The following is a 20,307-nucleotide window of genomic DNA, read 5'->3' on the forward strand; positions in this document are numbered from 1 at the left end:
GCAGGCCTGATCTGACTGAGGTCACGGGGTGCCTACTGCCACAAGGCTTGATCTGACTGAGGTCACGGGGTGCCTACTGCCAAGAGGCGGGGAGCCCTGATGCCTGGCCAGGGCAGTGGATGTCCTCATTGCCTTTCGGGGAGGAGGTATGTCAGACAAGGCCTGTACTTTATTGATTGGATTCTAGATCTGGAAGAAATGCAATCAACCCAGGGGTCCCTCAGCCAACTGTGAATCAGGATGTGGAGCGCCCCTGCGTGTTAAAGTGGTTCCTGCCCTGCGTCTCGTAGTGAAAAATACCGAAGGAGGTAAGAGCTTTCTTTCTAGCCCAAAGTGCAGAGATGGATGCGACCATGAGGACCACAAACATATTTTCACGCAGGAAATAAACAAACGGGTTTGGTTTGGAGACAGAGGACAGAGAAAGCCCCTTGTTTTCTCAGTGACTGACCCAGGGAGGGTCTTTGCTCTGCGTGTTCCAGGTCTTTAAGTCCTGGGTGATGAATCTTCCTTCTGTTCTGGGGGTTTACTTAGTGGGCAGATAAACAGTTACCTACACTTTTTAATGATAATGTCAGATACAAGTGGTGCTGGATCAAATCCTAGAGGGGCGTGGAGTCTCCACCATGCAGTGTAGATGCGCTGGGTACCTGGGAAGCAGGCCTAGCCGGGCCTCAGTAGCAGAGAAAGGGCTGGTGGTTACCAAGGTGCTGAACAATCCAACAACCTGAGGCCACATCAAGTTAATTTTTCGTGATCTTACAAAGTTTTCACTTTTTGCCTTGAGAATTATTTTATTTCTCTTTCCTTTTTGTTTTTCTTAATGACTTCTAAAACATTCTCAGCTGGCCTGCAGACAATATCACTTTCTTATCTTTTAAAAAAAATAAATTTGTATTGATTTCAAAGAAGGAGGGGGAGAGGGAGAGGGAGAGAGAGATAGAAACATCAATGATGAGAGAGAATCATTGATCAGCTGCCTCCTGCAAACCCCGAGGCAGCCCCCCACTGGGGGTCAAGCCTGCAATCCAGGCATGTGCCCTGACTGGGAATGGAACCGTGATCTCCTGCTTCATAGGTGAACACTCAACCACTGAGCCACACCAGTTGGATTCACTTTCTTATCTCAAGGCAGCTGAATGCGATACCTATTTAGTCAGTGTCTTTCTTTTTTAAATTTTTATTTTATTTTTCCCATCACCATTTATCCCCTCTATGCCCTCTTCAGTGTCTTTTTCTAATTTATTTCTTATATGCAAAATTTTTTGAAAAATATAGTTTATGATTTTTAATGATAAAAGATACAATAGAAGTATGTAAGTTAAAAGTGAAAACTCCCCACCCTACCACATTCTCTAGAGGTAATCATTGTTCACAGTTTGGTGTATACTCTTGGATTAGACATATAGGACATATTTCTTATGTAGCCAAGATCACATTAAGCATACTGTTCTGCAATTTGCTTTTCTTCATGTAACACTATATCTTGGAAATATTTTCATACTATCCCATATAGACTAGCCTTGTTCTTTGTCGTGGCTGATCACGGCTAAACGCTATCCCATTGTTTTTAATTTGCCATGATGTATTTTGTCAACTCTGTACTGATAACTATTTAAGGTGCTTTTTATTTGAGGGAAAACAATTTTAAAGAAATTTCTGAAAGTGTCAATTAAAAAGCTCCTCTATGTTTTAAATGACAATGAAAAACTTTGCAAGGTACTTCTCCTATGTAACCTCATGTCACCCTCATAACAACCCTGTAGTGGAGTCACATGATCCATACACGGCAGGGAAGCAGATGAGGCCTGGAGCCCCAGAGCGGGGAGTCCATGCATCTACGCTGTTGTAGTAACAGCTGGGTGCCCCTCCCCGCTCCCCCACGATTTACGAAAGCACATGGATATGCTGCCTGGTGGGAGGCTTTATTTCTTTCACTCCTAGAGGTTGTTTTAAATGGTTTCTTGGCCCATGAGAGTTATTATTTTCTCACTCTGTAGCAGTGTCATATTTCTACCTTCAACGCTTTTTTATAGGATAGGTGGTTTGTCCTATTCTACCACTGTATTTGGATTTATAAACACATCAGAAACAAGATATCTGAAGGGCAAAAGAGAACTTAGGTGATAACAGCAAGCCTTGACCCAGCCATATTCAGTAACCATCACATTGGTTTATGCTTGTCTTAGCTCAGGCTGCTATACACAAAATACCGTAGATTGGGTGGCTTAGACAACCAACATTTATTTCTCACAGTTCTGGAGGCTGAGTAGTCCAAGATTAAGGTGCCAGTAGATTTGGTTCCTGGTGAGAGCTCTATTCCTGTCTTGCAGATAGCCACCTTCTCCTTAAAGAGAGAGCGCTCTGGTCTCTCTCTTCTTGTAAGGACACTGATGCCATCATGGGGGCTCTACTTTCATGACCTCATCGAAACCTAATTACTTTCCAACGGCCCCACCTCCTAATACAATCATATTGGAGGGTAGGATACCAACATATAGGTTAGGGGGGCCCTGATATTCAGTTCATAACAATGCTGCATTGAGATAGTATGTCTTATACTGCCTCCTAAATTTGAGCCAGGACATGTTTTTTTTTAATTGTTAATATTTTAAAATAAATATAATATCAGATTCAGCCCATATATTGAGGTTCTACTATATGTTGAAAGCACTTTAAATATATTATTTATTTTTCTCAGTAATATATAAATGAGAAAACGGAGAGGTTAAATGGCTAAGATCTAGTGAGAAGCTGAGCTGGAATTTTCCACCCCATCTATGCACTTCCAAAATCCAAACGTTTCAATACACAACATGGCTCTATAGGGAGTTTACTCATTATCAAAGCAGTTTATGAGCCACTGGCAGACTCAATCATTGCTGATGCCCCTTCCAGCTCTAAAAGTGTGTGGGGAGTTTGGTTGATTTGTTCATGATGGCTTCTTACTTTACCTCCTGCTCAGATTCTGATTACACATCATTTTTTAGAGAGAGTGGAAGGAAGGGGGAGAGACAGAGACAGAGAAACATCGATGTGAGAGAGACACATTGATTGGTAGCCCCCTGCATGCGTCCCCACCTGGGGCTGGAGATCGATCCTGCAGCTGAGATATGTGCCCTTAACCAGAATCGAACCTGAGATCCTTCAGTCCACGGGCCGACGCTCTAACCACTGAGCAACGGGCTAGGACTACATGACATCTCATATCTGGAAACAATTTTGCTCACAAGAAAAGAAATTATAGTCTTCTTTTCTTTGAATATTAATTTTTTAAAAGTCAATCAACAAAAGTAAGGTGGGCCTTACATTTGAATTTTCAAGGGAAAAGATAATTTGTTGATAAACCCCAATATAATAACCTTCAAAAATAGAGGAAGGAGAGAGAGGTAGAAGTGAGGGAGGGGGGAAAATATTGAAATGGAATCCACTGTTGACATTGTCAGTACATCTTACATTGATTCCTGAAGAAGAGCTAGAGAAAGATTTATCATTGATGTGTAAAAATTAATATGGCATAAAGTTAATTCAATTAATATTTATTGAATCCCTATTAGTGTCAGGCACCATGCTAAGTCTTGAATATAAAAATGGTGAATTTGTACACACATGGTCTTTGCTCTGAAGGAAATCACAGTCCAATGGTAGAAAGACACAACGTAGAAATTTTTAATATGGTATTATAATGATGAAGATATGAATAGAATATTCAGGAGCTCAGAGGGGGGCATGTCCAACTGGGTTCCTTAAGAGAGGTGATGTCTAAGGTGAGCCTTAAGGAATGAGGCGAGTTGGACAAGTTAGGAAGGATGGGACAGGAAGAATATTCCAGGTAAGAGCAAAACCACAAAGGTCATGGTGGTCAAAGAGCAGAGTTTGAAGAAAGGAGAGAAAGGAGATGAGGCTGGAAAGTAGGCTTTTGAGAAGATGAGTTATATTTATGATACATGGAATCTAAGACACTCCAGTGAAAGTTTAGCATGAAGCTAGGTATATGGGGCTGATGTTTAGGGATGGCCTTGGATGAATTTGAGAGGTGGGAATTGATAGTTGAAAAATGTGATAATTAATTAAATCATCCAGGGAGTTTGTACAGAGTGAGAGATGACATTTGAGACTAGATTACAAATAAAAATTAACATTTGAGAAATGGACAGAGAAAAACGAGCTCAAAAAAGGAGAAAGTGTAAATAGAGAGGCAGGAGTAAATACAAGGGGGTCTGGCCTCATGGAAGCCCAAGGAGTAGAATTATAATTAAGGGGTGGCTTGTGGAGGCAGATGGCCTTGCTATTCTGACAACAGCAAGTGGCTGTCAAAAGTAGTCTAAAGTCTGAAGAGGCATTAAGGAGAAAATATGTAGTCTACTCCTGGAGGTGAAGAAAAGAGAGGTTGGGTTATAGCTGGAGGAATATGGGAGGTCAAAGGATAGTGATGACGTTGATGATGATGATGGTGATGATGAGTTGCTTTGAGAAGAGAGAAGACTTCAGTATGTTTCTTGACTGTAAGGGAAAAGCTAGTAGAAGAGTAGAAAGCATAAGAGAGAGATGTACTGACAAATGGAGGGACTTTTCAGGGGAGGTACACCACATGCACTGAGACTGGAGAGGTGATAGTCTCAATTTTTTTTTTTATTATGTGGGAGACAAGGTTCATAGAAAATTTGCTGCACCTGAACTAATACTCTGCCCGAACCTCCCTATTGAAGATTTCCTCTTCCTTTCATCAGCAAACAATTCACTCTTCCTTGGACTTGCTATCTGAGTCCTGAAGAAACATTGTTCTTACACCATGGGAAGTGGCGCCTCAACCCACCATCATTTTGCTTTCCAGAATGCAGAAAAAGGTATGTGTTTCCCACCTCCCAAACTAGTTCTGGGTACCCCAAAGTTTATGTTGCAGAGGAGGGACTTGTCAGGATAGAAACAAAAACCATTGTATTTCTCCTCATGCAACTCTTCAGCTTCTTCTTGTGCTATGACCAGCAGAATGTTCAGCTGAGTATCTTAGGACTTGGTGAAGTATATTTGACAGAATTAAAATTTAATCAAGGGGTCAGGCTGTTCATTGGGGTTTATCCCAAACTATGTAAGTGAGTGACATAGGTTGGGCAAAAAAAAAGATGAAAGAGCACTCCAGGTAGAGGGTACAGCATGCACAAAGGTCATGAGGTAGGAAGGAGGGAGGCATATTCAAGGAACTAAATGGTTTGAAGTGAGTGAGATAGAAGGTAGCATGACATGAGGCTGCTGAGGTAGACAGAGCCCAGATCACTGAGATCTTATAGAATTTTAAACTTTATCCTAAAGGCACGATGAACCATTGAGGAATTAAAAATAGGAGTTCTATAATAAGATTTTAATATTAAAAGACCCTTATTTAAAAGACTCTTCTGGCTTCCATGAAGAAGGGATTGAAGGAGGTAAGAGGAGAACAGTTTAGAAGCTACCAAAGTCATCTAAGCAAGAGGTGATGACATCTTGGTCCAGAGTTGGTGGCAGTAGAGACAGAGAGAATAGGGTAAACTACAGTAATATTCAGGAGGTGGAATTGACAGAATCTAACTGACTGGATATATGAGGTGAGGGAGAAGGATCGGTCAAGAACAACCTTCAGGTTTCTGGCTATCAAAACTGTGTAGATGATAATAACACTTACTGATGTAATGATAATGAAGAAGAACCAAGTTTGATTGGAGGGAAGATGATGAGTTTATACACGCTGATGATGAGTTTCTGCACTCTTGGTTGGAGGTGCCCTTGAGGCATGCAGGTGGAAATGCTAAGTAGGCAGCTGCATATTCAGATTCGGATTTGGGGGGAATGTTGGGCTGGAGATATGTGCATTTGGAAGGCATCAAAGTGTAGGTGGTTGTTGAAGCCATGAGGGTCACTGAAGTAGCCTAGAGTGAGAATAAAACCAGATCAGAGACCAGGGCCTAGGACAGAGCCATACTTACTTAGAGAGAGTGGAAGGTAGAAAGAGGTTGATCCAGCAAAGGAGGCCAAGGAGAGCAGCTGGGGTGTTGGAGGAGGCAAAGGAAATAGTGACAGCACCTTGTTTACATAGGCCTATGCATCTCGGTAAGCTTGCAGCTTCCTTGATTTCTAGTTGGGCAATATGTCCTAGGCTCAATTTGCATATTTTTGGTCCCAGACCAGGCATAGCTATTTCTCCAGGGTGTAGTGTATTTATTGCTACCAGGTTGATTATTATTTCTATATTATTTTAGTGAACAGATTCAGAAAAAATATATTATTTAAAGAAAAAAATAATCATGACCAATTTGTATTTAGGATCACAATATTTTTACTTATCAACCTTGATATTATATTTATACTAGAGGCCTGGTGCACAAAATTTGTGTACTGGGGGTGGGGCGGTGACCCTCAGCCCAGCCTGTACCCTTTTGCAGTCCGGGAGCCCTTGGGGGATGTCCAACTGCTGGCTTAGGCCCGCTCCCTCTGGAGAGGGGGCCTAAGCCGGCAGTTGGACATCCTTAGCACTGCCGCGGAGGTGGGAGAGGCTCTCACCACCGCTGCTGCACTCGCCAGCCGGGACTCTGGCTGTGGGAGCACACTGACCACCAGGGGTCAGCTCCTGCATTGAGTGTCTGCCCCCTGGTGGACAATGTACATCATAGTGACCGGTTGTTCTGCTGTTCAGTCGATTTGCATATTAGCCTTTTATTATATAGGATGTTTACTGAAAACACTTTAAGATTCCTTTGCAGTTCTTTTGTTCTTCAGATATATCCACTGGGGATGTACAAATTACTGAACTTTCAAGTCATTTGCAATAACTCTTTTCTGTGCAGTGATGTCACCAACTTATACGTGGTTAGGTTCACTTGTTTAACTTTTGCTTTGGATTTTTAGAGATTGAGGTTTTCACTTTAATTTGTTTTATAATTTTGTAAAACATTTATACATTTACTGTTCCACTTATATGTTGCTGTGTAACAAACTATCCCCAAACTTAGTCGTTTAAGACAAGTATTTTATTCTGGTCATGATTTTGTGGGTCAGAACTTTGAAAAGGGTCCAGCTGGGGTGGTTTGTCTCTGATCCTCAAGGCAGCTGGGGCTGGAAGCTCTACCTCTACGACAGCTCTTCATTCTGTATCTGAAGCCTTGGTGCCCTTTGGCCTCTCTCTCCCCACGTGATTGCCTTGTTCTTCATATGGGGTTTTAGCATCTTCATATGGGGTTTTAGCATCTTCATATGGGGTTTTAGCATCTTCATATGGGGTTTTAGCATCTTCATATGGGGTTTTAGCAATCAGGCGTATTTGTAACTTGCACCTTAGCATTTAGTTTACATAATGCCGGAGCAAGAAGTGCTCAAGTGTATTGTGCTGTGGGGAGGGGAGGATGGGGAAAAGGTTCTAAAACTGTCTTGTACCTCACAGTGCCCATCTCAATTAAAGATAACCCCAGCCCCAGAGAGAGAACTGGAGGGAGAATAAAGAGGCAGAGAGAGGCGCTGCCTGCTCCCCGGCCCTAAGTGGCCGAAGCAGGACACAGGATATAAGTATGTCTAGTTGGCAGCACTTGCCTTAAAATGCTTGAGGCGAGGTGTTAGCGAACATTTTCAGGGAACCTTAATGGCCTTGATATTCTTCAGTGTTGCTTACACTTTAGCGCAAGTAAGAGTCACATGTCGAGCTTGTTAAATCTGCAAGTTTCTGGGTTCCCTGTAGAGATTCTGATGCTGTAAGTCTAGGGCGAGGTCCAGATGCCCATGTGTTTCCCACGTGTTCTGAAAGAGTCTATAGTGCTTACCCTGGGCATGCCTTTCACTCTGCTGAACATGCATTTGTAGAATGCAATTGGTAGAGCTTCAACCTCATCCTACATAATAAAATGGTAATATGTAAATTACCATCACTCCGCTACGCCCACGATTGGGCCAGCAGGAGGCGCAGGGGGCGGGACTCAGGGTGGCCGGGGTAGCTGATTGGGCCAGAAGGACGCTGAGCTCGCGGCGCCAGAGGCGCCGCGAGCTCAGCGTCTGTACCATGGCTGCCGGAGGCTTTCGGAAGGCCTGGGGTGCCTGCGGACAGCCAGCCGGACAGGTCCCCCGCGATCAAAGGCCAAAGCGGGGGACCTGGCCGCCTGTCTGCTCCGGCGCAAGGCCTTTCGAAAGCCTCCACAGCGCCGGAGGCTTTCGGAAGGCCTGGGGCGCCTGCGGACAGCCAGCCGGACAGGTCCCCCGCGATCAAAGGCCAAAGCGGGGGACCTGGCCGCCTGTCTGCTCCGGCGCAAGGCCTTTCGAAAGCCTCCGCAGCGCCGGAGGCTTTCGGAAGGCCTGGGGCGCCTGCGGACAGCCAGCCGGACAGGTCCCCCGCGATCAAAGGCCAAAGCGGGGGACCTGGCCGCCTGTCTGCTCCGGCGCAAGGCCTTTCGAAAGCCTCCGCAGCGCCGGAGGCTTTCGGAAGGCCTGGGGCGCCTGCGGACAGCCAGCCGGACAGGTCCCCCGCGATCAAAGGCCAAAGCGGGGGACCTGGCCGCCTGTCTGCTCCGGCGCAAGGCCTTTCGAAAGCCTCCGCAGCGCCGGAGGCTTTCGGAAGGCCTGGGGCGCCGGCGGACAGCCAGCCGGACAGGTCCCCCGCGATCAAAGGCCAAAGCGGGGGACCTGGCCGCCTGTCTGCTCCGGCGCAAGGCCTTTCGAAAGCCTCCGCAGCGCCGGAGGCTTTCGGAAGGCCTGGGGCGCCTGCGGACAGCCGGACAGGTCCCCCGCGATCAAAGGCCAAAGCGGGGGACCTGGCCGCCTGTCTGCTCCGGCGCAAGGCCTTTCGAAAGCCTCCGCAGCGCCGGAGGCTTTCGGAAGGCCTGGGGCACCGGCGGACAGCCCGCTGGTGCACCAGGTGCATGATTAAATCATGCACTGGGCCTCTAGTCACTTATAATTTAGTAAGTGCCTTTGAGAAATATTTACAGTATGACTTTTCTCCCCGTCATAGGAAATCAAATTTAGCTTTGCTTAAATTCCTCCCAGGTTCTCTTTTCCCACTCCACCATCATTTTTCTCCTTAGGGAAATCAGCAAGAATTGTATTAGCTCCCTAACGGAAGCTAAATATATTAAGTCCATCTGTCTACCATCCACGTGGCTGACCTGAGTGAACCTGCAGGCTTTCCTGTGTGATCCTGCTTTATCTACAAACAACTTCATTCATCACCGGCGGCACATGCAGGCCTTGAGCTTAAGAAGAGTCTAGTTATTTGTATGGACAGCTGTCCTCCTCTGTGGACCCCAGGTCCCAAAGCCCGTGTGAGGAATTAAAAGTCCTCAGGCCATCCTGTGGTGACAGTCACCTAACACAGGTCCTGGCAAAAGGACAGCCCAAAGGCTGCCTGTGTATCTGATAGGCAGCGCCGCCGTGGCAGTGCTGCGATGGGGACCCTTAAAACCGGGGATGTCGGAATACGGGGAGAGCCAGCATAGAACCCAGCACGTGCTCATCACACCTGACACTACAGCATGTCATAATGTGCATGTTTTTTGTTGTTTGCTTTCCCCAGTCATCATCTAATTCATCACCTTTTCCAGATGAGAACATCGAGGACCACGAAGGTGACTCACCTGAGGCCACAAAGCTGGTGTCAAAACACTTTCAGGCCCAGAACCCAGATCTCCTGACAGCCAGTTTATTGTTACAATATCAAAATGCTCCTCCCCAACGCCTGCATTATCCCACTTTTCAAGGATGCTGCATCCTTGCAATCTCTCCAATTTCCATATCCTTCTCAGAATCCTGACAGTCCAGCCTTTTCATCTTCACTCATGTAAATATTTTCATTAAAAAAGTGGGAATCCAATACGCCTCCAGTGATAGGAGCATAACCAAGAGGTAAGAGTGGAGGTGGCCTGAGGCATAAGTAGGGAAAAGAGCACCCCCACCAGGGGAAGGCACGTCCTTCCTACCAGCACCCACGGTCTGTGCCTTCTCCACCGTCTTGTCCCCACATTACCGTGGGAGAGGCCCTCACCTCCTCCCAGGCCCCGGGAACCCTAGCTCACACGCCTGCTTCCCCATCCACGTCACAGCCTTCAAGGCGGCGGCCCTGATCCAGAGATGGTACCGGCGCTACGTGGCACGCCTGGAGATGCGGCGGCGGTGCACCTGGAGCATCTTCCAGTCCGTGGAGTATGCGGGGCAGCAAGACCAGGTCAAGGTGCGGTGGGACGTGGGACGCCTCCAGCCCTGCCTTCCAGCCCCTGGGCAGCAGGGCCCAGGTGCCCAGAGGTGTAGCCGGTCTGGACCACTCCTGGGTCTCTTCCCACTCACCTCTAAAGCCGAGTCTCCCTGGGTTCCTCTGTAGCTCCACGACTTCTTCAGCTACCTTGTGGACCACTTCACCCCCAGCAGTCACAATGAGAGTGAGTATGAGCTGCCACGCGGCACGTCCTCCTGTCTCGGGGTGCTAGGTCTGGGGGTGAGGTGGGAGATGCACAGGGAGTGAAAATGTGAATCCGGTGACAGCTGGGAATGGGCAAGGAGCACAGCCAATACATGGCAGAGTGGACGCGTATTCTGGGTTGCCCCAGAAGCACACCTGGAGACAAGGGTTTGAGTGCAAGGAGTTTATTTGTTAAATACAGGAAACAGGGTGGGTGGGGAAGGAGGGGGAAGGGATTCAGGGAAGGGAAGGCAGCCAAGAAAGGGTGGGCTACTAAGCTAGCAACTCAGTGTGCCTGGGAAATAATGCAAAACACACGCCCGGAATGATCCCACCTGAAGGCAGAGGGAACCTGAGTCCTTATATTGGCAGCTCCTGGGAGGGGCAGACAGGAAGGGTTGTTAACTCCACAGCATTTCAGGCCTGCCTAGCAGGGAAGCAGGGCTTTCTGTGGATCCAGGAAAAAGCCCTCAGGCTAGAGATGCGGGCCAGGCAGTTGGAAATTGCCTGAAGGGCACTGAGCACCATAAATGCTGGGGAACTTGTTTCCCACGTGGCTTTTCCTTTTCCCCTCCTTCCCTCCCTTCCCTCCTCCTCCTCCTCCTCCTCCTCCTCCTCCTCCTCCTCCTCCTCCTCCTCCTCCTCCTCCTCCTCCTCCTCCTCCTCCTCCTCCCTCTTCTCCTCCCTCTTCTCCTCCTCCTCCTCCTTTTCCTCCTCCTCTTCCTTTTCTAATCTTCACCCTAGGATATTTTTCCATTGATTTCCAGAGAGAGTGGAAGGGAAGGAAGAGGGGAGAGAGAGAGAGAGAGAGAGAGAGAGAGAGAGAGAGAGAGAGAGAGAAAGAGACATTGATGTGAGAGAAACACATGGATTTGTTGCCTCCCGCACACGCCCCCACCAGGGCTGGGGAACCTGCAACCAAGGTACGTGCCCTTGACCAGGAATCAAACCCAGTCCACACGCCGACGCTCTCACCACTGATCTAAATTGGCCAGGGTTTTCCTTTCTTCTTAACAAACCTAGGCCCCTAAGTTTCCATCCTTTCTAAGTCTGACACATCTCAATCCTTTAAAATAAAAGTAGAAGGGAATTGACACAAGGACATACATAACCTTTGCCTCCTGCCCATCCTAACTTGTCGTCACTTTCCCCTTTTCTTTCTCTCTCCGGAGCTGGAGCTGATGCCAGACTGGCCACTTCACACTTTCTAAGGTTGGCGAGATTCCGCAGGAACATAACTCTTGTTTGTATATAATAGCCTATGGTGAAACTGGTTTTGTTAAATGTTGCTTCACTTAAAGTCACTGAACCTATTGAGAGCATTAAGTGAGGACCTACTGTGTGGCCCAAGGAAAGACTCCTCTGTGCTGCCTGTGGACTGACTGCACGTCTGATTGTAAGCCGCCACCCTTTCTGTCCTGGCAGGGGACTTCCTGAACCGCATGTTCACTGAGGAGGGAGTCCCCCGGGACTCCGAGGTAGAGAAATGCAGCGACTATGAATCCATAGAGGTGCCCGACAATTACACGGGGCCACGCCTCTCCTTCCCACTCCTTCCTGACCACGCAACGGCCCTGGTGGAGGCTTTCAGACTGAAACAAGTAAGCTCACCCAGGAACCCGAGTCACCACCAACTCCTGGTCGCCTGCAGGGGGAGAGCAGTCAGAGCAGAAGGCACGGCCCCAGACTTAGGGTGCTTGTGTCACGGGTCCACCGGAGAGATTCCACTCCCTCCTCCTCTGCTTAGCCAGGACTGTGATCAACCACCGGGTCCTATGCACTCAAAACTTCTCCTAATAATGTAATCCCCCTTTGTCCACCCATCCCACAGATCATTATTGGGCACCGCTGTGTGCCAGCGCGTTCTGGACATGGGGACCCAGCAATGAGCAGGACAGACACACAACTCCCTGACATTCTAGTGGGGAGACAGACACATAATAAATAACCATAAATGAGTAAATGATGTACCCACTCTCTCCATTCAGAACAAAATCCCTGCAAATAGCCAGGCCCTCCCTTGTCAGAACAGTTCATTTATTATTACTTGCCCAGGCCCCAAGTAAATTGTGTGTATTAGAAGGCGGTAAGAGCTATGCAAAAGGATCAACCAAGTTCTAGGTGGGAGAGGTGGCAGTTTTATCCAGTGGTCTGAGGAGGCCTCTGAAAAGGTGATTTCTGAGCAAAGGTCAGATGAAGGTGGTGAGGGAACGCACCAGGTGGACATCTGGGGGAAAGCATTTCAGGGAGAGGGAGCAATTGGAAAGGGCCTGAGGCAGGACCTTGCCTGGACTGCCCATGGGCCTGGAGAAGGCCATTGTGGCCAAAGAGGAGGGAGGCAGGGAAAGAGTATTAGGAGATGGCGGCAAAGAGGACAGGGGGTGAACTTTATTCTCCTGAAAGAGATGGGGAGACATTGAGCACAGGAACGCTATCATCTGGCGTGCTTTTAAAAGTAATCATTTGTGTGCTGATAGAGTGTAAGGAACAAGGGCTGAAGCAGGGAGGCCAAGTCAAGAGGCTATTGCAGTGGTCCAGGCGAAAGACGATTGTGGCCTGAGACGCTGGTGGTAGAAGCAGAGGTGGGGAAAAGTGGTCGGATTCCGGCTCCATGCCAGGTTCCAATCCTTCCCCTCTTTCATATGAATTAATTTACTGCAGGAGGAGTTGGGGTGATTTTCCCGGTAATGTCAGGATTACCCAGTACCATCAGCATGCATGCACTTATTCATACTTGGCTGAACAATCATGTGTTTCTCCCCAGCTAAAGGCCAGGGGGGCTTTCATAGAGCAGATAGAGGAAATTAGTTCAACATTTGGGTGACGGTGAAAAGCGGAAACAAGGGTAGAAGATGGATGAAAAAGAAAGGATCTGTGCATAGGGTCCCAGGGGCAGTTGATTAGACTCACTTTTGGGGAGGCCCGTCTTCCCTCACAAGTATCAGTGTTGTTCTGTTCCCTCCCTCCTCTTCCTCCTAGTAGCAGCTACATGCTCGCTATGTCTTGAATCTTTTGCACGAAACCAGAAAACATCTGGTACAGCTGCCAAACATCAACCGGGTCTCCACCTGTTACAGCGAGGAGATCACAGTGTGTGGTAAGAGCTGGTCTGAATTGGTTTTATATGCTAGACCCAAACTAGAAAACCCTGCCTGTGGTGGGGGAGGAGGAAAGGCGGGGCTGGAGGGAGTGGGGATAGAGAGGGTGAGGGGGGCGGGACTCAATGGCCAGGTGGGCAGGCTAACTTCACTCCTTCACACTGAGAGCAATCGCATATTTGCTCCAGATACTTAAACTAGAGGTGGTTCAGTGAAGGACTAGGGGGCCACAGGGTCCAGCTCAGCCTCTGCTTTATTTTCCCAAGCAATTCATATTTGACCCCAAACTCATGCTCTCCATTTAGAACAAAAACCCTGCAGACCCTCCCTTGTTAGATAGTTTATTTATAACTGGAGGCCGGGTGCACGAATTCATGCACAGGTGGGGTCCGGCCAGCCCTCCCTGATTGGGGCTGATCGGGGTGGGCTGGCCAGAAGGATGGGACATGGGTGTTTGGCTGGCTGTCCCTGCCCCCAATCGGGGGTGGGGGGATGGCAATTGGGGCCACAGTGTGCATCAAAGCAACTGGTCGTTCCTATCATTCGGCATTCCTGTCGCTTGGCTTTTATATATATAGATTGCTTGACCAGGCCCCAAAGCTTAGTGAATATTCCTGCCATTCACATATATTGTCCCAGACAGAAATCCTGTTAGTGACAATTTTTCCACCTCCTTATGTTTTCAGTGATATTTTAGATGGCACCTCACACTTTATATTATAGATGGACGCCCCACACCTTAATTTAGGGGAGGCAGACTGTGGTACAGCAGGGATCATAAAATGGCACTTCTAGGAACATACAGCTTACAGATAGGTCCTGAAATAATCTTAAATTTTAAAAATTAGTTTCCAATATTTGAAAATTAGAGGATTTCATATTAAAATCCATATTTCCAACTTTTCTTGAAAAATCTTGCAAGACTGACCCATAGGTAAGTTGCAGCTTCTGTACTAGATGGAGTGAAATGTCTCCCATTCTCGTCTGGGTTTTCAGCCCCATGCTATTCTGTCCCATCTTTGCTTCTGTAAGAAGACAGGTTGTTTACTCTCCTATATAATAAAAGGCTAATATGCAAATTGACCAAATGGTGGAATGAACAGCCGCTATGACACACATTGACCACCAGGGGGCAGATGCTCAACGCAGGAGCTGCCCCCTGTGATCAGTGCACTCCCACAGGGGGAGCGCCGCTCAGCCAGAAGCGGGGCACATGACTGGCGAGTGCAGAGGCGGTGGCGGGAGCCTCTTCCATTCCTAGAATGTGAGAGGGCGCAGGCTGGGGTGAGGGAGCCCTCCACCCCTCGAGTGCATGAATTTTGTGCACCGTACCTCTAGTTTAGGATAATCATGCAGGAGAAATATTGCGTTTCTGCTTTCAACATTAACAACCCCTACAACAAAGGAAATTATAATTATTCCTTATCTTACATATGGAAAAATGACTAACCATAAGTTTCTTAACCTTGCCAGTTTTTCTCTGGGTATTTTCCTTTTTTAGAGTAAAAAATGAGAACCAATGGTAAGGACCAATTAAAACTGATATTCCTTTTCTGTTTTTGTTAGGAGATTTACATGGTCAGTTGGATGACTTGATATTCATATTTTATAAGGTATGAATGTTCAATTTAAGTTTCTGTCTTTCTCTGAGGTACAATTTAGAAGTTTGAATACAGTATCTAATAAGCAAATTATTAAGTATTGCTTGGATTTTAAAATATTAAATATACATAGCATATTTATACATATAGAAAATATTAGAACACATAGTAGAAAATATATAATATAAAAGCCAGCATTGCATTATATTCTACTATATAAGCTGTTTAAAAAATACAAAATTTGAGGTTAATAAAGAGAAGGAATCATTATTCAGCAATTGATTTTCTTTTTTTCAAATAAAGAGAATTATTTATTATCAAAGCAGTTGAAAGCTATTTTCACATCAGTTTTTAATTATAAAATATAGAGCATATAGTAACATATAGTATATGAATATTCTGTTTATGTAATATAACTTTATAGATATACTGCATTTCCCAAAGCATGTTGCCATGTATTTCTTGTTTAATCCTTATGAATCTCTGGCAGTTGTTATTGTTAATTAAAAACAATGCTGCCAGGACTTAAAACTGGCCTTTGGATCACAAGTTCAGTGTCCTTTGCACATACCACATTACAACACTCTGGCTTTGCGTAAAACATTTATTTTGATGAACATGTCATAACCTCAGCCTGGCTGGAAAGGAAATATAGGACCAATAGAGAATATTTCCATCTCTTACTGACGTTTTACATTTGGAGGAGAGCCCAAAACTCAGAATTGGTGTTAGATCTGATGTAAATGTCAAGTACACGTTGGCTTAACCTGATTTCCTACTCCCTTCTTCCTCTGCCTCTTCTGGGACTTAAATCCTTATTGGGAAGAATGGCCTCCCATCCCCAGAGCGAGCCTATGTGTTCAACGGTGATTTTGTGGACCGAGGCCCGGACTCAGTAGAGATCCTGATGGTCCTTTTTGCCTTCATGTTGGTTTACCCCAAAGAGTTCCATCTTAACCGAGGAAACCATGAGGACCACATGGTGAACTTACGGTACAAACCAAAACACGCTTGGTATTTGATATTTACTTGTTGCAATTGTAAAAAGTTACTTTGTCAGAGTTTCTTATCTGTTAGATGCTTTTTAAAATAGTCTTTCAATTTTATAAAGTAAAATATACAAGATAATACATTTTAAAAGTTTTTTTAAAAAATTTACACATTATCCTACTATTTAATAAAACCACTAATTTTTTTTTACATACCCATACTCTTTATCATATAAACAATAAAGTTTAACTACAGAAAAAGTAAGGAATACAGATAAGCAAAAAGAAGAAAAATTAAAATATACGATAACTTGTCTACCCAGAGATAATGTTTAATTGTAAACATTTTGATGATTAGTCTCTTTTCTATATAGTTAAGTACATGTATAAGAATATACATTTTATAAAAATGCAATTGTGTCATAACTATTGTCACTAAATTTAATATCTATTTTTTGCTTCTAAATCTAGATATGGCTTCACCAAGGAAGTGATGCATAAATATAAGGTGTGCTGCCTCTAAAAGCAAAAGTTTCTCTGAGCTCTGAATAGTTGACTGAAGTATCTGAAACTTAGTGTCTTGTTCATATCATTTTTCAGACGCACGGCAAGAAAATACTACAAATACTGCAAGATGTTTTCTGTTGGCTTCCACTGGCCACGCTGGTGGATGAGAAAGTCCTGATTCTTCACGGTGGTGTGTCAGACATGACCGACCTAGAGCTTTTGTCTAAACTAGACAGGCACAAGGTACTGACTGGATAATGAAACTAGTGCACATTTTACCAAAACACCCAGTTTTACTATCAACATAAAATAAAGGTTATCTTGCATGCTGACTCCAATTGACTAAAAAGGGCTGTAAAGATAAACCATTAGGCCTGGCCAGTGTGGTTCAGTAGTTGAGCATCTACCTATGAACCAGGAGCTCGCAGTTCGATTCCTAGTCAGGGCATGTGCTGGGGTTGTGGGCTTGACCCCCAGTAGGGGGTGTACAGGAGGCAGCAAATCAATGATTCTCTCTCATCATTGATGTTTTTATCTCTCTCTCCCTCTCCGAAATCATTAAAAAATACACACACACACACACACACACACACACACACACACATATATATATATATATATATATATATATATATATATATATATTTATTTTAAAATTAGACCAGCAACTTTCAGCCTTTTTTTCTTTTAACTCATAGCACATAAAATTCTGTGGTACACCAAAAAACATTTTTTGCTGGTCTGACAAAAAAAAAATAGGTATAATTTTTTATTCATTCACACTGAACGGCTATTGTGTTAGCTGTTGTCATTTTTTTTTAAATTTGACAGTCTAAGGGAAAAGAGGTCAGTGTCCCTGACTAAATGTTCAGATGTTGCATGTTTTAAAAATTCTTATGGCACTCCAGTTCAAAAATTGCTGCATTAGACCATTAAAAGGAGAAGGACTGAGAATCCACAGCTGGGCTCAGGGAGCAAGTTGCTGTGACCAATTAGTGGTGTTTGCCATGGACGTGAGAGTGGGGAGCTAGTACCATGTGTTTCCATCCCCGATCTAATAACAGTTGGAGTAGAGAATCATAAGATACCATACACGTGGAAGAGTCTATGATTAAAGGAAAACAGTTCTGTTACTTATAGTTATGCAACCTTGAACAAGTTACTTAACTTAGTGTAACCTCAGTTTCTAAAACTGTACAATAGGGATATGAATGTATCATAGATGTTGTGAAAATATATGTGCATCTGCCTTACAAAATTTATACTCAGTAAGTGGAAATAGTATTAACTCCATTTGGCTGAAGTAGCAGACAAATAACAATGGCTTAGTATTTATTTGTTTCTCATGTAAATAAAAGCTGGAGGCCAGCAGTCCAGGACTGGTGTAGTAACACCACAAAGCCATCGGAGACCCAGGTTCCCAAGTTGCATTATGGCCCAACATGGATGCTTGAGCTCCAGGCATCATGACCCCAGTCTAGCCAGCATAAATTAGAGAGCAGAAGGAAGGCATGCTTCGTCCCTTTAAGGACATTTGTTTGTACACACAATTTCTGATCGCAACTTTGTCATATGTCAACACTCAGCTGAAAAGCAGGTTGGAAGGTGTAGTCTTTATTTCAGGTGGTGTCTATAAGAATCTGGGTTTCTATTACTCACGAGGACGGATAGACAGATATTGCTGTAGCAACACTGCTTAGTCTGTCCCTGTGGCTCCCAGATGCACGCCTTTCTTCCCACACATAGAATCATGTTCATCCCCTCCCCAAGGGAGTCTACACTCAAGTCTCATCCACTTACATCCAGCTCAAAGCCTGAGGTTTCTGGATTCAGGTCCTATCTACTTGGTTTGACTATGGCTCCTTGAGGTCTGATGACTAAAAGATGTTATGTGTCCCTGCACACCAAACTCCGTGTTGGGAAGAGAAAAGGTAACCCCTTGGCAAAGGTGGAAGAGGGGAGGCCGGCCAACATTTTCAATAGTTCCCTGCAAACTCCTCTCAATGTCTCCACAGTCTCAACCCTTTCATGTTCTTGACTGAGAGGGAGGGTCCCAGGTGATGTAAAACCAGCTCTTAGTATTTCCTTTGTCAGTTCTGCATGTTGTCTGGTACCTCATTGTTTTTTGTTTTTTTTTCAATTCAAACATTTCTATTCAGCTGCATCCACGTAGAGACAGCAAGTTATGATAGATCAGATTTATCTCATGGAAAGAATCACATTTAATTATGTAAATATAGGAGAAGTGGGAACTTTGGGAAAGATTGCTAGAGATTCCTGTGGCTTAGCAAAAAGCTAACTTCCCAGGAGTTGGTTTGCAAAGCTCTGGGGAGAGGTGAGGTCTTGATCTGTACAGAGTCCAGGGCCACTTGGGAGGAAAACACTAAGAAAATGGGTTCTGGGGCCAGTTAGCTGGATTCTGCCCTGGTATAGTCTTGGTATCTCTGTGCCTCAATTTTCTTATCTCTACCATAAATAAGGATGCTACTTCATAGAGGTGTGACGGCCAATGAATTAATTCATGTAAAACTATAGGTGAGGATGGTATTTCATAGGAGTGGCCTCAGGTTAAACAATTAGTTCATGTAAAGTGCCCAGGACAGCCCCTCTTTGGAAAGGGCTCTCCATATGTTAGCGCTGTTATTCTCTTTAAGAATCAAAGCCAGGGATGCCTCATGGAGCAGATAATAACATCCTTAAAATGAAGGTACCTGAGGGGGACTGATAGTCTGGCCCTCGATGTGAGTTGGCAACGAGGAGAGCAAGCGGTGATCATGAGTCCATTCACATTTTGTGGCTTTCACTCTCTGTGCCCAGGGCTGGACCTGCCTAGGAAATACTTAGCACTTGTCCAATGTTAGAGAATAACCTCTGTTCTGTTCTCTTTCATCTGGACACCTCCTCAAACATCACGCAGGTTCTGCTGACCCTCTCTGAGTGGCCTTCCTTGTTCTTGCCCTCAGCCAGCCCACGCCAGGACATGGCTTTCTGGTGTTCTTATATCTACTTGCAGAGGCTCTTGTTCTCTGATGATGTGTTGCACAGATATCCCGTGTGAACCAGACCTTCATCACTGATATTCCTGTGGGAGTCGTGTCCCTCAGTTTGCACTGTGGCACGCAGGCATGCCACGAATGGCTGCTCGATGCCACAGCTCTGCTCTGTGGCCTGGCCCCTCTCTTTCCCATGATCAGAATTCTTTTTGCTTGTGTCCTCCATGTTCTCATCCTGGTCCCGGTACCATGATGACTCTGAGTCAGTGAGAGGGACCATGCTGAACCCTCTTCTCAGGCTGAAAAGAGGTGTTCCCTTCCCCGGTGAGCTAACAGGTCAGCTAGCATTCCTGTAAAATGTGATCTCACAGCAAGTGTCAAGAATTCCCTGTTCCAACGTTTCTCAGCCATAAGCTGCCTTTCTTCTCCTCTGCTTTAGTGTCTGTGAAACAACAGAAAAGTCAGTAAGGGCTCGTCTTCCTGAGAGAGAGGAGTCCTTTCTCATCCTTGTCTAAAATCACTAAGCTCCAAGAGAGAAATCATGACATAGGTTAGCATTTATCCAGTTATCTGTGGTGAAGGACCAGGCTTCATAATTTTCCAATTTTAAAAAATATTTTTAATGATTTCAGAGCAGAAGGGAGAGGGAGAGAGTGATAGAACAATCAACTATAAGAGAGAATCATTGATCGGCTGCCTCCTGCACACCCTCCA

The 20,307-nt window shown here is 45.3% G+C and overlaps 1 protein-coding gene across 1 annotated transcript in view; it reads left to right on the forward strand.

The window, feature by feature from the left end:
* Positions 1 to 265: 265 nt before the first annotated feature.
* The window catches only part of PPEF2 (protein phosphatase with EF-hand domain 2), a 28,932-nt gene continuing 8,890 nt past the window's right edge, over positions 266 to 20,307 (forward strand). Inside the window, exons 1-10 of the mRNA XM_079772824.1 lie at positions 266 to 308; positions 4,731 to 4,847; positions 10,053 to 10,180; positions 10,328 to 10,385; positions 11,831 to 12,006; positions 13,388 to 13,502; positions 15,070 to 15,116; positions 15,931 to 16,097; positions 16,565 to 16,601; positions 16,694 to 16,843. Of these exons, the coding sequence (XP_079628950.1) occupies positions 4,793 to 4,847; positions 10,053 to 10,180; positions 10,328 to 10,385; positions 11,831 to 12,006; positions 13,388 to 13,502; positions 15,070 to 15,116; positions 15,931 to 16,097; positions 16,565 to 16,601; positions 16,694 to 16,843 (933 nt within the window). The 5' untranslated portion in view covers positions 266 to 308; positions 4,731 to 4,792. The remainder of the gene's footprint in view (positions 309 to 4,730; positions 4,848 to 10,052; positions 10,181 to 10,327; positions 10,386 to 11,830; positions 12,007 to 13,387; positions 13,503 to 15,069; positions 15,117 to 15,930; positions 16,098 to 16,564; positions 16,602 to 16,693; positions 16,844 to 20,307) is intronic.

The sequence above is a fragment of the Cnephaeus nilssonii genome, assembly GCF_951640355.1.
Source record: "Cnephaeus nilssonii genome assembly, chromosome: 1".
Lineage (NCBI taxonomy): Eukaryota > Metazoa > Chordata > Mammalia > Chiroptera > Vespertilionidae > Cnephaeus > Cnephaeus nilssonii.